We start from the raw sequence: 18,055 nt of genomic DNA, 5'->3' as shown, positions 1-18,055 counted from the left end.
GCCCCTCCCCCCAAATTTTCAAAGTTTGGATTCCGAAGTTGAGCCTTTTGTTGAAAATATAATAAAATTTGGGTATGTATTTGTATTGTATCGTATCGTTCCCTTGAACTCATCAAATACTTGCCGCCCCCCAAATTTTTTTCTGGCTACGCCACTGTTTGAAAGTAACTGCCGTAAATTGTCCTAACAAAAACAATGCGTTTGAAAACCAGGCAAATCGTTTTCATTTCATTCGAAATAAAGTCACATAGTAAAATAAAAAAGTACACAAACTACTTAAATGCATACAAATTAACCTTCTGGCGGTGACGGTGATGTAACACGAAAACAATGTCAGTAGAAGTAGTACAAAATATAATCCTACCGGTGCCGTACACATTAGACCCAACAGCAAAGTACAGTGCTAGTACTCACAAATACCTTTTAAACGTTATTGACGTCATTTAAGAAAACTCAATGACCTAAATGACACATTTGAAAAAAACAACAGCATGATGCCATAACCACAACAAGAAAATACTATCACATAACGTCAAACATCCATAAAGCGCTGTGTAACTGCTTTAAAAGGTGCATTCCACATCTGCTTCAAATCTCCCTGTATTGAAACATTTGCTTTTCAGCTTGGTTGTATGAACATTCTTTCAGAAAACGTTAACATATCATAATTGGTAGATTAAACAATGACACAATATTGAATTGCTGAAGGGTATTTAGCATAGCATATTTATTATCATGTACAACTTCTACAAATAAAGTAGATTTTTATACATTGGACATCTTTGTAGTCAGCCTACTTACTTTTATGTATGCCATTGTCACTAGCGGTAGCAGTGTAAACGGTACCAAGTAGAGTAAAGCAGGTTGTGCCGAACTATTTATCTCTGAAGCAATTGTTGCAGTAACAAGACCTAAAATTTTATAATAGATCAGCTGATTAATTATATTATTATTTTATGTTTGGAAGAAGTAACCTGTATTACTAAGAAGAAATTACTTTTCTGACAACCTATTGAAACATATATTTGAATAAGAATAGGGCGGTACCAAAAAACTATTTCTGGTTTACTCGCCTTTATTTTTAACTCAGACTGTCATTATATAGTGGTCAGTGGAAGTTCATTAATTTAGCTTAAATGAAAATTTCGGATAAATAAAGGTATTTTCATCAGTCCTGGCTATTCGTCTAATAAAATGCATGTAAAATGCTGTATGTGACGCAGAAAGCTTGAACTGCTTCAAGAAGCTGTTTAAAGGCAGTTCTTTCACAGTGCTTATCTGCTCTAACGTTCCTGATTTGTTCATATCTTACTGTTGATTGTTTCATTGTAATGGTAAAATTATGTTGTTCTAATATATTTTAATTCTATGTTACTCTAATCCAGGATCCAACCCTCGGCCTGCCGTCAAGTTTCATCCAGCCCGCGAGGATAATAACCACTACCGCCATTTTGGAAAAAAATTTCACACAGTAGGTCATATTTTTTCCACTATCGCACATTTCCAAGAATTTGGTATATTGCTTAAAATTAAAATATAGCTTGAAATAAACTGCTTTTCGTGTAAAAATGAATTTTTTATTTCTGTACTGATAAGTTGTATATGGCCCTCCGAGAATTATGATAACGCTATTTGGCCCTCGAAGGAAAAAGTTGAGAACTCCTGCTCTAATCTGTTATTTTTTTTAACTTACAGTAGCTCTGTTCTTGTTGTTTTATACTTCATTGGTAACTGTTCTTGTTTTATAATTAACTCATTTCAATGAAATAACCATTTTTGCCTGCAAGACAAGTGATCACACTGCTTAGTTGAAGAAACTTAAACAGTGTTCTGAACAAGTTCCATTATTGCCATGCCTGTTTAAAAAAGACAGTAAATCTACCAAAAAGGTTAAAAACAAAAATGTAGGTTAAGTTGTAAAATAAATGTGGGTAAAATTGTTAATTGCTAAAACGGCATCCAATTGTTTTCATGAACATCTATCGGCTACCGACAATTCTACAACTAACTCAAGGCAATTAATCAGTGTGTTAAACATTGAGTTAACAAGCATGCACTGTAATAATAAACATGCTTCAAAGTTCAGACTTTTATCTATTTACTATAAACTTTCAACAAAGCCAACAACACTTACCAATAAAATATCCAATTAATGTGCAATGGAAATATCTCACTCTGTAAATTAGATTTGATGGAGAACTGGGAGTATATAAATCTCCTTCCAATTTTTTCTTTTTGTAATTGTCATACCGCAACACAAAACACAAAAGTAAACCTGGCATAACTATGTCACCTAATCCAAGCATTGAAAAATGTCCTGCGCCAAAGCTTGAATCCAAACTACACAATCAACAACAAACAATGCTGGTCAGGGTAAAATAAAGCAATATATCAAGAGAGATAAAGATATACTCATATGCCATATGCATCTTATATACTGCCCTTAATATTAAAATAAACAACAAACTTGCAGAAAAAAAAAAGTTGTAATAAAACACCACACAATATGGCTTATATACATACGTATAACCAATATCTATAACAAAACATAATATGCAAACCTAGTGAAATACAGCATAGTAACTACATAAACTGGCAAAATTGATTTTTTTTGAGAAAAGCAGATTGTCATCTGCTGTCGACTCGATTCTTGTTACTGCTGTTTCGCTACCAAGGCTTTAACCATGACATTAATGATTATTTTAAACGAGTGTTACTGATCCTGATCCCCAGTGCCTTAAAGAAATATCAATTGTTCCGCTAGGAACCAGAAACATGTTCTGAACTTAAACTACGTCTCAAGGGTTCAAACCAATATTACAAATCATATTTCCTCTACAGTAACTCCTCAAGTAACGAATGAGTTACATTCCGAACAGTTGTTCATTAGTTGGTACCGTACTGTTAATTGGTGTACAGTGTTATACTATATATGTCTACCAAACATTCGTGCATCACATATGTAACATGTTACTTAAGTTGTTTTCTTATTTTAAAGACACAAAAATAAAATAAAACCACAAAACGCAATGGTCATTGTATTTACATGAGTAGCCTCGCCATCGCCTCCCTAACTATTACACTACCTAATAAGGGAAACAGCATGCTCGACTTTAAATGCCCATAAATTATTACATTATGTTCTTTAATTTCTGTTCCCTTTAATCTTGTGTTGTACCGGCATCCTTCTAATTGCCTTACTGGCTAAGGCCATTAGATATGTACTTGGAAAGTCATTAAACTCAAACAGCATTTCATGCATCGCGTATTAAGCTCTCGCATTATTGTTCTCTAACCTGTAGGGTCATGCCAGGACGAGAGTATCTTTTATGCATCAATAAGCATTATGAATGAGTTTCATCTCGATGATTGGACGTTTAATACTGTACGCAGTGCCTGCGATTAAAATTGTAATGGGTAGGCCTAAATACGAAACTGAACAATCGTATCTACGAATGTTCGTTAGTCGGATGTTCGTAAGTTGAGAAGTTACTGTATAAAGCGCCCTTGAATATAAGCAGTACAAAAACAGAAAATCAGTAATTGTAAATTGTAGGTTTGGTCTTGTCAGTTAAAACCTTTTTAACACGACAAAACATTCCTCTTCTGAATTGTGAAATTGTTTGTGCGTTAATTGTAGTGAGTTTAAGAAATGGAATATTTATAATCGGCATCATCTATCGGCAAACAAATATTGTCATGCCATGTTTTCATTGAAATGAAAATCCGATGGAAACAAAAAATAATGTTGGCTAATGTAATTTTTTGCTATTGGGAATGCAACTAAGCACTGTTGGTTTCACTTACTTGCTAGTGTATGTTTAGTTACAGTTCAGTATTGTTTTGCATTATTTTAAAAAGATGACATGATTTCCGTTATTTATTTGAAAAATTTGTTGTTCATATTAGTTTAAAAAAAAAAAACTTTTATTAACAGGTGTGGGGATGTCCATTACATTTCCAAAAGTATACCAGGGATTTCATGACGCAAAAAAAGTTGCTCTTAGTAGTAGGTTAAATGTAATAATAAGGCAATTTCATAAGTTTTGTAAATATGGTCAATTTCTTGCAGCACTTAGCACCACTAAACTTCTTTCCACTACCACTAGTTGAAATGTTACACATCTTTACAGTACATTTAATTTCCATTCATACATGATTACAGATTTCAAATCAGTATCATACAATTGAATGAATATACAATAAATAAGCTGTAATCATTATCTCAGCTTTTTATTCTTTGATTCCGAATTTTGAGCTTAGTAAAAACTACTCTTTATCTAACACATGGACTATAAGTATAATGTGAAGATCGCTAAAGAATGGTTAACATTGTTTACCACAGAATGCAACAACAGTGCCTTGTTTTATTTAAGTAAGCTCACCTTGGAAAAACTAGCTTTCCAGGAAGAGACAATTGCGGTGCATCCTTTCCACTTCCAATATTCAACTTTCTAGCCAGTACTCCAACCTATGTGATATGAATGGGATTTAAGTATACATTCATATTGCTTTACTGAGAACTAGTTATACATATACTGTAGATGGTAATCATATATTAGTACTATACCATAGCTGTATATATCCAATATGAATATCACAATATCAAACACTATTTGGATACAATTTAAACTCTGAGAGAACTAAACTTAAACTCTGGATACAATTTCAATCACTAGGAAACCAACAGTGCATGCAGTCTATTAGTCTAATATAGAAAAGGTGTAGTACTAACTACTATATCGTACTTCAATACTGTATTCACAGGCGTCGTTGCGTATAGTGCAGACAGACGCACTGCCCGGAAAAAACTTGCACTCTCTGGAATTCTGTCCAAATCAAGCACTGGTACAGCATCATAATCTTTATCCTCAGACTGTCTGGAAAATATTCAGATTGACACTGCCTGGATATTTTTTGCAATGACGCCTATGAGTCTATGCTTCTGCAAAGTTTGTCTTTTAATGAAATTATCTAAGCAATTGTAAACTTCATGTGGTCATGATACAACTCTTGCTGGTATGAGTATCTGACTTTTGCAGTTCCGGTATCTTTGTCTTACAAAGTATGTTCTAAACGATTTATTTTGTAACTCTCAGCACCGTATTTTAAACATGGTTTATGGAAGTATCTTTAACTGAGTAATAAAAGATGATGTTAGAGACGGTGACACAAAAAATTGCATTCCGTGGTCAGCCACATAAAGGCTGCAAAAAGGTTCACTGACTGAAACATTACTAAGAACTCCAAACTTTATATATATTATGTCAAGACAAGAAATAAACAATCTGTAGCTTATTTGTATTTAACATCTAAACTTATAAATCACTCAATCTTTTCTATGCCCCAATTAATCACCAATTGTTACTTGCTAACTATGCGTAACCTCTCATTCAATACAAAACTCATAAAAATATTACTAAATCAATTCCTGTATTGCAACAAACATTTTGCTGATTTTCCTCTTCCTGAAAGAGCGATGTGACGCAAAATATGCGTGGCGTGATGTTGGTCAACAAAAAGATAATCTCACAATTTTGAAATCACAATTACACAATTTTGAAACTGACAGGAAACTTTGGTTAGAGTGGCAATAAAAAAGTACATTTTTATGGATAAAACATGCAACAGCAAAAAATGTACCACTTTTCTACTGTATGTATCACTTTTTCCTACTTACTTACTAAAGTAGTGTTTAGGCCAAAGTAACGTACTTGAGACGTTTTACCATATGCTGAAGTAAAAAGTAGTCAATGTTTTAGTTTGAAGATAATTTGTAGTAATTCTCATTACCAATCACATCTACAAAAGCATTTATTTACAGTCTACAACATGATTTTTACATACTGATATTTCATGTAACAATGCTCTAACGGAGGACAAAAGTATGTCTGTAACTACTTAGCTTTATGAATCTATGTATTTCTGTGCAGTTGTATTGTTTCTAGCAAGCTCTTAGAAATTTGTGCTTTCACAGCCTCATAACTACTTTTTACTTTCAAGTAGTTTAAAATAGTCTACTTTGAACTTCACACAGTACAGTAGTTTTAATTCAACAGCAATACTTCTACTTGCAGTGGATTAGATTTTTTCGGAAGTAACAATACTTCTACTCAAGTAGCTTCCATGATTACTTTGACAACCACTGGTGATTACTTTGACAACAACAACTACAAGTGCTTTTGGACATTACATAAATTTGCTTTTGCACTAATCTTACACTCTCCTGGTTTCTAGTGGATCCTTTCATTTTCACATTCAGTAACAAAGCAGGAAAAAACTGGGTTTTTATCAGTAGAATTGATTTTTTAGATGATGGAGTTAAATTGTTAAGTTTATGTAATTTTGTAAAAGCGGAGAAAAGGTCATTCTATGATTTGCTATTAAAATGAATTTTAGATTTTGAACGATTACATATTCATATTCTCAGAAACCCATGTGTTTTTTATTTCACACAATGTCTTTGCCTAATGTCTACAGATAAAAAACATAAATGTAAAATGTGACCATACACCACACTTACAGGATTATCTGCCTGAGCTGTGGCAACCTGCACCATCACATTAGCATTGAAAATGTACGATGAGAAAAACACCCAAAATACATCATAAATCAAAAGTCCAGTTAGCAGCAGGCAAGATACTTTCAAGCTGGGTAATCGTAGAAGGGCTATCATTGAGACACACAAACCCATGCTCAAAGCTGAAATGACAAAGATAAATAAAACTATGTATATATATGAATGAAGCTTAAGGGATTATATTATATATAATTATGGAAAAAAATGTTTTAACCACTGGAAATGTTAGAAAATAATTAAAAGAGTTACAGTTTTGATTGCAATTCCTACATACCATCCATTAAAAGCCAATGGCCTGTAAAAACCCACACCGACACAAATAAAATCGACAGAACAAGAGACAGTAGCTCCGCTGGTGTGCATCGACCACAACATCCAAATGAAATCCTATTTTGTATATAACTTAGCATGTTTTGCAGGGAATAAGGTCATATTTAGACATACAATTAGGTATAGAAGTCAACTTATCTTACTATCTTCCGAACTTATCTTACTATATGGAATCAAAACAGAAAGATATTAAGTTGCATTAACATTTCATTACTAAGTCCAACACCATTAACACCATGATGCCATAGTAACTGATTTACTTACTTGTTCGTAATAGAACATGGACGGAGTAGATACTGGCACATAGGTAAAAGTAAATAGGCAAATGCAGAGGCTGCTAAAACTGCACAAAATAACATATTAAAAACAGACAATAAAAAAAATATATATATTAAATTTTCTACGGTAGTATATGGTACAGTAAATACTCATTTAAACAAAATCTTACAATTTTTCTGAAGTTAGTAAAATTGGTGGCAAACAATCACGAAAACATGACCAAGGAATAAGTTTGGAGCTAAGTTAAATCAACTAACTTACATTTTATTTGTACATCCTTTTTGATCAAAAGTTTAAAATTAACTAGTATGAGTACGATTAAAACACTATTTGCATTTTATCTCATTAAACCGGAAACCTTGCTGTTTAAATCCAACACGGCAATTTAGAAACGAATATGTCAACTCAACAGAAAAAACAACCGCTAATCCGAACTACGACAAATGTTATATACATGTAATGCGTAAAATTTCCACCTGGTTAAGAACTGCTAACTTAGATAATATCGCTACGCCATCAGCCATTTGCATTCAAATATGCAATCAAATTTCTACAATCTAATTTTTAAGGTACCATTAACGAAAAGTCATTTTATATCAGCATGTACAAACAAATACCTTTATGCTGGTTGGTATGTCAATAATAGTTTTAAGCATCCCACAAATAATTTAGTGCACTTACAGGAAAAGTAGCTTATGAACTGAATAATTAATTATAGTTTGTTTTAAACTACCAATGAAAATCTTTCCTAAATGAGAAACACAGGTATGGAACCAAATGATGTTACAAATAAATATGACGTCATCAACTTTTTTGAACTGGTTTGCCTGTAAACTTTAATTACCAATGTGGCCCATCCCTGATCTACAACTGGGACCGCTTGGCCAGCTTCGATGTTTTCACATCACATCTGATGTTTTGAAAATATCTGATTTGATAGATACTATAAATCTATGTGGTTTAAGCAGACCTGGCTATGAAAATTGTGGCAGGCGAGCAGAGAATTGCTCTCCTTGTTCGAGTCAGGTAAAAAGTTGTTTACTCACTTGTTTCGTTTTCGTAGTACTTACTAAAAGATTTACTGGTCCTTAAACAAATTTTAGTTTCTAAAAACGTGTGGAAAAATTCAAGCCACAACGGATTTAATTCAAGTTGGAGCCATAGCGAAGTGAAGGACAGCATCAGAGCGGAAAAAGGGATGGTGAGAATTTAGCCGTTGTGGCATAGAATTTGCATCTCTAGAACCACCGATTTGGGGGATAACCATCGCTTGATACGGCTGGTTGTGTATGGTGGTATACAAGCTTTTCTCTGCACAGTCTGGCCTGGGCGATATCTGACAGTACTGGTAGGAATTCTGTGGGCGAAAGGGCAAGTCATCTGTTGATTATTCTCATAGTATCGTTGAGGGCGACGTTTACCTTGGTGGTACGGCAAACAGTCATTATATTGTAAGTGCACTTGTATGGAGTGTTGAGGGGTTATCACCCCAGAGCAATGCAGCCAGGCAGCTCAGTAGTTTTTTTGTGCTGATAGTTTGGCATGGAGAGCTTCTATGGTTCTTGAATGTAAGCTGTTGGTCAAGTGTCAATCCTAAGTATTTAGGACACAGATTGTGTAGAAGTGGTTCTGTTTAAAAGAAAGGGTGCAGAGGTGGTCTTCGTTAGGCTTAGTCTAAGTCCCTACAATTTCAGGAAATCCAAAATTAGGGCCATATCAGTCCAGAGTGTTGCCTCTAGCATGTCAGCTCTTGTGGCCAAGGAGAGTAATGCCAAGTCATCAGTATAGCTATACCGGAATGATTTACTTTTGATGATGACCACAGGTCCAAGTCTGGCAAGGAAGGGCATGTCCATAATTTTGAATAGGATACGCTGTAGTGACATTGGGCAGCAATTTCTGGGATCATCGGTAGGCTTTTTACGATTTTATCAGTGCAGTTATGGTTGCCTAAGTGCCAGATCTTAGGTTAAGCCAGCAGATGACATAGAAATTTTTCAGCCACGTCAAACGTTTGGGGCCATAGTTCTCAAGATAAATTACCAAAGTTTATTCCACAACAAACACTCTCACCAAAGCATTGCCAAATTTGATGCAGATGTAGTTGCTATCAAGTAACTATCATCTGCTGGTCGTCCAAAGTTTTTTTTCTATTCAGTCAATCATCAATAAGAATGAGTTCAAGACGAGTGTGCTGTTGTTTCAGGAAACTTTACATTCATTGTCTATGACAGGGCTACTCAACTGGACCGCAGTCCGAATGCGGACCTTTTCAGTGTTGAATCCGGACCTAATCTGTCTCAGTATTTACGCAAATGAAATTGTTTATCAATAGTTTTGTTATTCCTGCTTATTCAATTAATCAGCGATTGTGTAAAAGGTAGTACAAACTAGTCTTCTAGCGGTTTTTGTTAATAGGTCGTTTGTCAATCGGGGCAGCCGGCGTTTTGCACCATCTTTTGTTGATAAAATAATGTTTATACAAGTTTAATACAAAACCACTAAGGAGATGTAGCCTTCGACAGCACTGTTTCTGGGTAAAGCCCATCATCAGCAAGGCGCTAATTGCAACCCATAAAGAAACTTTATGAAGTCACAATGATATTTGTGACTTCATAAAGGACACAAGTTTTTTAACAAAACCAAATCAATTATAATTATCGTTGATTTTCAAAAACAAAAAAACAGCAGACATTAGCACAATTTCAAACAAGCCTTGTTGATGTCACAATGCATAGCTGCAAGTCAGCGTTTTAAATATGAACTTCATAAAGAATAAATTTCGCATCTGTATGACCAATGAAAACTTTCACCACTGGCTTCGACTCGCTCTCACTACTTTGGAACCAGATTTTAAAAAGAGCAAGAAATAAGAAATGCCAATTCTCTTCACTAGCTGTGACTAATAGACTAATAAACAAATTTCGCTTAATGCTTTTGCTAATACCGCTTTACCGGATTTTGTATATACTGTATTTCATGTGTTGTGTTAAAGAAATCCAGAGAATTTAATATTTTAAAATCCAGGGATTTTAAAACTAAATTAATACCCATCCAGAGAATTATATTATTTTATATACCATATTTTAATGCATTTGTATGACTGTAAATTATTTCATGAGAGTTATAACGGACAGCTATAAGCAAATTTTGAACTTTTGTAACTGGACCTGTGCTAAAAATAGTTGAGTAGCCTTGGTCTATGCTATCATTTTGCCTGATAAATTTATGAAAAACTTACCGTGCAATGTGCATTAGCATCAGAACTGCAAGTTTGACTATTATTTGAACAAGAAAAGTGTTCAAATAAAAAAACATTCAACATAGTATGCAACCATATTTTTTACCACAATTTTGCGTCAGGCAGGCAAATTATCAAGTCAAAATAGACAGGATTTCAAAATAAGCAATAAAATCATCAGTTGAGTTACGATTGATGAGAATGTCAATTTAACTAGTTTCAAATTTCATTTTACTCCAAGGGCATGTTTTCAGTTGACAAACGACAAGACTAAAAATGCCAGCTTCACATTAATTTTGCATACATCATAGTTTGAAAAACAAATATAATTAAATATTGTTAACAAAAAGAAGTTTGAATAAGACGCGCTATTCTGGATTCGGTTTTACTATTCTGAGTTAATTCCAAAAAAAAACTGTCTCTCCGTACATTAAACATCTAATCTTTTTGGTATGTAAACAAACGGCTTATACATAAATTGTGTCAAAACTGTAACATTAAAACATAAAAAAAATGTTGAGGATTTTTCACGAAAACATAATTCACACCAGGAAACAAAACTTACCTGCTGTGCACACAGCAAAGACAACTTGCATTGAGTCAAAAAAGAAAAACATAATAAGAAGGGAAAGCGATGCACAAACAGGCAAACAAACTGCTTGAGTTGTGTCAATAGTTTGGAAGGTTGCTGCAAAAAAAGTAATTTAAATATTAAAAACCTAGGATTGTTAAAGGAATGATAGTTTTTAGAACAGTGTCAAATGCAATACAAACAACAAAGCAAAACAAAATTGTAGAGGAAAATCTAACCCACCAACCTAACATAAGTGTACATGCTTAAAGTTTCATTAACTGAAAGTACCAGGGCAAAAATAGTGATAGTTTTTTTAGAAGTAAATTGAAAAATCTTTCATTGTACTGTAAACATCGTAGTGATTTGTTTTTATGTCATTTACTAATGAAGGGACTTAGTATTCGATCACATTTAAAACATTATCAGTTCGCTTCAGTGACACGAGTGCTCGGTGACATTAAGTCTATAAATAGATGAGAGTTGGCAACGAAGGTTTTAATTTGAACTAGTCCAATTACTCGTGTGATGTTGTTTATTTATTTTCTTTGCAACGTTTTGCAGCAATCAACTATTCGTAATGCTACTTAATATTGACGATTCTATTTTTTTGGAATATGTTGTGGCTTACGTGTCTTTGCTGTCAAAAACATCGTCTTAGTCTATTGCTGTATTCATTCATTTTATTGCAATGCAATTTGATTAGATTGTTGGGCTCATGAATGAGTTAATTCGATAGAGAACAAGTTGGAAAAGGCCATATACCAAGAAACTCAAAGAAGCAGATAATTCAGCTTGATATTAAAGGCACGACATTCTAATATGGGCAGAGAATACTTCTTGCGATATTTACATTTTACCTTCACCAAACAAAATATTTATTATTAATAAAAAGTAGTGGTTCAAAATTTGAAGCATATGTCGCATTGCAACTTAATAGCATTAGGCCTACGAGATAATAAACAAAAATAGTCTCAAATTTACCAGAGTGACTAATTAATTTCTAAGCTAGTTAGGTGCCGAGAATAATCATAAAGTACAGTTGCACGTTATCGTATTTAGTTGTGCATCGTCTGTTCCGTTTATTTGGCACGAGCCTCATGAAGCAAATCGAGTGAATCGTTTTTTTAACATCTATACTCAGCACGTATGTTTTGGGGACCAGTGCGGCTAATTTGATGATTTTGGTCCGCAACAAAATCGCAGTGCAAATTGCTAATCACACGAAAAGTAGTTGCTGTAATTTAAAACTTTTATTATTACTAAGCGTAGGTAGGTACCATCTTCCACCCAAGTGTGACTTATTGCAAGTTGATGCACAAGCAAACTTGTAATTGAAAAGAAAGAGTGCCTAATTAGGAAGTTTGACCATACGGAAAAAATTGCATATTGTGTAATTCAGCTACATAACCCATCTTACATAGTTCAGTAGATGCTTCACTTGCTTTGTCATGTATGCAGTTCTCGTTATCCATGTTTAAAGATCTAGAAAATCATTAGATTATATAAAGCTTGAATACGAGCACAGTATATTCCAACTCTTACTACTAAACGTCATATGTCAATAAACACAATAACATCTTAGGTGATTAAAGATTCCACAACATTACCAACCGCTGTATAAAACCATAACACAGAGGGAATTTGAAAAACTGGAAAAGCACATTTTACTTCTACAAAAACTATAATGAAACTTACCTAAAACTCCCATACACAACCAACAAAATTGCAATGATAAAAGTTGAAATTCGAGAGGAATCCATCAAAGAAAAAGCCCTGTAATAAACCCAATTTATTTTCAAAACACTGTCGGAAAAAAAAAGAAAGCAAAACTTCCAATTAAAATCATTGGATGCAACTCCCAAAATTGTTCCTTGCTCATGTATGACTCAAGTTTCACATATTTCTTGAGTTTGTAATGTAACTGAGCAGTGTTATTTCATACATTTCTAGAACAGCACAACTCTAAAACAAGCCCTTGTCTATAGGAAAAGTTACCTAACCCTGTAAAATCATTTTTCATTGCTTTCAAAATACCTGACTACAGTCGAAACAAAAACGTATATTTTTTCCAAAAAACAATTCAACTTGGTAAAAAAACATTTAGGCACGTTCTACTATACTGTGATAAAAAGGAAGCTGCAGATGCCCTTGTGTACAGTTAAACACATGTTTTACAATGCAAATTTGCGACATACGAATGTGATTAGTTTTTGAAAATAGTTCTAATGGCTAAAAAGAGTGCAAGCATGAGCAGCAAATCGAACATTTTACATGAGAGTGAAAGCATGAACGATGCTTTTTCTTTATCGCAGAGTGACTGCCCAGCTCTGGTTAGTGTTGCCTTGACAACTATAACCTATTAAAAGTTGCTTAAAAATACAACAATATTAACTCACCATTGATAGTCTTTTTTCGGAAATGATATAGAAACAGGAATTGCTTTGATGTTGTTTTGGTTTAACAGTTTTGCTTGGAGTTGAAGATTTTCTTGTGGTTCCAGTATAGAACCCTTTCGCAATTCCCCAATAGATGCACCAATTTGTGCCTCACAAGGGACAAAAAATAAGAGAATGACAGAGAGTGCATAACAAGACAACATATCTAGTTCACAAAATTTAACTGGCATTACATGGTAAATTTTAACAGATAAATTCAAAAACTTGTCACAAAAATCTGGGTAATACACACAAACCAATAAAGAATTGGTTATACTATACATTAGTGCTAACTCAAAAGATAAAAATCAGTAGTAAGAACTAAGAAAAACACCTGTGCCCTGCCATATCACAATTTTTCGTCAATTATATATACCTTGGTTACTTAAATGGTGTGGCAAGTTGTCTAAAAAAATGGTCGGCCTTTGGTACAACAACATATGCTTAACATACGGTGTGCGCGCAAAGTAAAGATCACACTTAACATTTCAAAACTGTTCAGCATGTTGCGATTTTGTTAGAGCCATGTTGAGTTTGAGTTACAAATGTTGACATCTGACATCATTTCAGAATGTTTCGTGGATACTAGGGTTGATTAACCGATTAACTGAGGCAAATTTACCTATCTGATATCCAGATAAAATTTTGTCAGTTAACTAGATAACAATTACATAACGTTAGTATTGCGTTTTTTACAATCTTATGCCTTTTTACCAAATTTTGAACTCCTCTATTTTCAGAAACGAGAAGTCTAGCAAAACAGAAGTGGTGTTTCACTCCATGTTGAACTTAATTAAAAGCTTAATTCTCTTAACTGACAGCTCTTTATTCTCTATTCTTTACAAGATGTTAAATGTTGAAGGAATCCGTTCTACTATGTCACAAACAATACACAAATATTATAATATATTAAATACACAAAACGCGTCATCTAGGATCTTAAAATGTAAGAAATCGTTTTGAATAAGCAATGGAATGTAGGAAATTGTGGAAACATGTCAGCTAAGATTTTAAAATGTAGGAAATCGTTTTGAACATGCAAGGAAACGTAGCAATATTGTGGAAATGTATCACAAAAGATCTTAAAATGCATGAAGTCATTTTAAACGTACAAAGAAACGTAGGAAGTCATTTTGCACTTGCAATAAAATATCGGAAATCAAGAAAACATGTCAACTAGTATTTTATAACCCAGACTGCAGAGTATGGTAGTTTTCGGCAAGATTTTGGGTTTGCAGAAACAAAATTCCGGTGAGCAAGAAAGCAGCTGGTTTGCACTGCGACTTGTGGCTCAAAGCTGCCCGACGTTTGGACAGGCAAGGTGCAGTTCTATACAATCAATTATCAATCATTTTATTTTTCGTCAAAAGCGTGGTGGCGATGAAAAATCAAGCCAGTTGTTACTAACACGTGCCAATGAACAGGAAAAAGCGACGAAGTCGAAAAGGCTTAAAACATACTCAAGAAAAATAATGTTAATAATAATCGCTGGTAGCAACTATAGTACGGCCACTAAAGCTATAACTAGTTAAGTCCATAAAACATGAACTGAAAAAGCGAAAATTAAGCAGATGAGCAGGTGGTATGTTCAAGTAACGGATAAATGAAAATTGCTTTAATGCTGTTCATCAGTGGAATAGAATATGATAGAAATCAGGGAGCACAAGTTAGTGACTCCTTTTTTTGGAGACACTGGTTTGTCCCATGCTGTGCACTTCGGTTTTGGAATAACATCTCTGGTGCACTACTGCCATACTCAGCAGACTGGCTTATAACGACCTAGCTGACATGTTCCCTCAACTTCTTACATTTCCTCAATATATTACATTTCCCTGCAAGTTCAAAACGATTTACTATTTTTCCTAAGTGAAAATTAATTTAAGAGTTTACATTGTTTGTTTATCGTGTAGTAAATTGACATGATGATGAAAAATTTCAGCATGCACGCTGGTGAGTTTTGTGCAAGTGTCACACTGGATTATGATCTGTCTAAACCAGTGGTTCCCAAACTTTTTCAGCTTGTGGCACACTAGAAAAATTATAAAACGCTCTCGGCACACTTAAAAGAGAAGAAAAGTTGCTTTAAAAAAATTTATATTCACGTGTTAATGCGATGGATGTGCTTATTGGATGGAAATGTGCTTATTTATCAGCTATTGAAGCAGTTAGAGCGCTTTTAAGTCGCTTGTATTTGTCTGCATGCCTTATTTTAAATACAGTCGACTCCGCTTAGTTCGGACACTTTGGTCCCGCTCACTTTTGGCCAAATTAAGCGGAGAAACGGCTTTGTCCGAATTACGGAAAATCAATTGTTCGTTTCAGGTCATGAGTAAAGGCAGACAACGCATTTAAAATACTGTACTGTTGCGTTATAAAATGAATTACAGCTGCGCTATACTGCAGTAATTGGCACTGATCGCATAAAACGCACAAGAGTTATACCTTCAGGTTAGTTGTATTGTACAGTATTTCGATACCAAATGATTCAACAAATACTGTATATTACTGTGTCATGGAAGCGTCTTTAATTTTTCTTCGTTTACTTTAGTGAGCAATTTCACTTTTTCTGTACCATTCTGTTCTACAAGATAGACGCAATTGTACCAAGTAAAAGCGACTATGAAGCTGGCACGGCCTTATATGAGTTCATTGTCGATTGTTACTGCATCAATCGTCATTGTTTCACCATAATCACTCATAATGCAATTGCATGTTCTGTTAAAACGAACGAAGTACTGTTTATTGTTTCATAACCTAACGATAGGAATTGCGAACCTGTGTCCGAATTAAGCGGAGAATTGTCCGAATTAACGGGAGTTTTTTACGTTCAGTTTTTACTTTTGTTCCGTTCCCAAGCATTTTGGCCGAATAAAGCGGTTGTCCGGGTTATCTGGTGTCCGAATTAAGCGGATTCGACTGTATTTATATAGTTCTTTTCCAAAATTCCAAAAAGATTCCCTGCACACCTGAGAAATAGTGAGAATCTGTGTCGGCGTGTGCTGAGGCAAACAGTTTGGGAATCACTGGTCTAAACCCTAAATGGAAAGTCTGCTTTCAGCAGGGCGTCAGATAAACATGCCAATGAATAAAAGTACAGTGATACCCGACGTGCCTCAGGCCAGCAGACACCTTCTGGCAAACATTGTCTGCTCGCTTGACTTTTTTTTAAGGAGCACCATAAAGTTAAACTTAAACTTCCAGTGAGGAACGACCACTTTCAACTTGTCGAATATGAATTCAAGTTTAACGTGATAAAGGTTAATTTTAACTTTCGGTGGGGAATTATGTCCAAAATCGCGATCAACTGTCGTTAAAATGTCAAAAATTAACCCCAAAATCCTATAGGCGCTAATTATACAAATCTTCTTTTTTACTTTTAAGAGAACAATATCGCAGCAGTAAAGAATACAGTAACAGACAATCCACATGGGAGGCACACCTTAACCTGGAAAGTAAAACTCAAGAACGAAATGGAAACAGCGTCTGTCCAGTTCAACGCCCAAATCTTGAATGACCATTCTCACGGCGGAGTTTTGAAATACACATCGGTAATTAATGCATCATAATCTAAAACAGTAGACATGCAGGTCCCCGAGAATTTACAGAACATGCGTGAACAACTCAAGTGAAAAAAACAATTTCATTGCATTTATGTGAAGGCAAATACTTACGTGGTGGTCTGTCGAAGCAAAGACCGTTACGTCCTTGTCTCATTTTGTGGCTCCGCATATGGGAATGAAAGCCAATGTTTGGTTTACAGAATTGTAAACAAGTGAGAGAAGTGTATTCCATAAATACATTTGGGTCCTTAGTTTTCCTGGTGTATTTTTTCTGGGTTCGGCTTGCTGCAAGTTTCTCTTTCAGGTTTTTATGAGATGCTACTTCGGAGCTCGGAAAGTTATGACTCCGGATGAAGTTTAAGGAAGGTTGCGTTTCTCCCCACGAGCACGAGCGTATGTTACTTGAACAATCCAGACTCTTAAACCAATTTGTATAGTTGAACTCGTCTGCACAAAGAACGAGTATGCACACACACATACGCCTTGTATGTATATAGCGAGCAAACACCACCGACAGCAGTAATCACAGCGTGGGGGCACCTTGACCGCCACACTGCGATTGGATACGGTCGTTGCTAATTTTTCTATGGTATCGGGGTTCATATTGCACATTTTCATGATTAACTTGATATGATGTGTCAATCTTTTTCTTTTTTTTCAGCTGGACAAATACCATCGCGGAGCTCCAGGAAACCCCACAAGGGGAATCGGTCGCGGGTGGTGCGTTATCGGAAAGTCCAGAAAAAGACGGTTGACTAAGAGACCGTAGAGGCAAAAGTGATGGTTGAGTTTGCTGTGGATGTACAGCTGGTGCTCGATGTTGGTCTCGCCAAGCGCGAATACGGGAGACAAAGGTTGCAAGAAGTCGCGAGAATTGATAGTGTGGCGTTTGAGAAGATAGGCCTACACGCTTTGGCAGGTTGGGTTGGTTAGATTAGGTTGTTTTCATTTTATTGCTTGATGCGCAGTGAACAATCTGCTTGTTGACTTTCTCCTAAGCCCCACACATCTTGTGGGGCTCGCGGATTGTGGTGAGGCAGCACCTTGCTGACTATT

General features: G+C 35.0%; 1 protein-coding gene across 1 annotated transcript; it reads right to left on the bottom strand.

Annotated features, from left to right (window-relative positions):
- Positions 1-206: 206 nt before the first annotated feature.
- LOC143447001 (signal peptide peptidase-like 3) lies at positions 207-13,697 on the bottom strand. The gene is made up of 11 exons (XM_076946894.1): positions 13,401-13,697; positions 12,700-12,777; positions 12,422-12,486; positions 10,996-11,118; positions 7,175-7,253; positions 6,855-6,967; positions 6,524-6,702; positions 4,386-4,471; positions 2,135-2,340; positions 802-911; positions 207-598 (listed from the first exon to the last, which is right to left on the bottom strand). The coding sequence occupies exons 1-11, from the start codon at positions 13,628-13,630 to the stop codon at positions 533-535; spliced, it is 1,335 nt and encodes a 444-aa protein (XP_076803009.1). The 5' UTR covers positions 13,631-13,697; the 3' UTR covers positions 207-532.
- Between the last annotated feature and the right edge of the window lie 4,358 nt (positions 13,698-18,055).

Source organism: Clavelina lepadiformis, chromosome 2, assembly GCF_947623445.1.
Source record: "Clavelina lepadiformis chromosome 2, kaClaLepa1.1, whole genome shotgun sequence".
Lineage (NCBI taxonomy): Eukaryota > Metazoa > Chordata > Ascidiacea > Aplousobranchia > Clavelinidae > Clavelina > Clavelina lepadiformis.
This window is presented reverse-complemented; position numbering and strand designations above follow the sequence as displayed.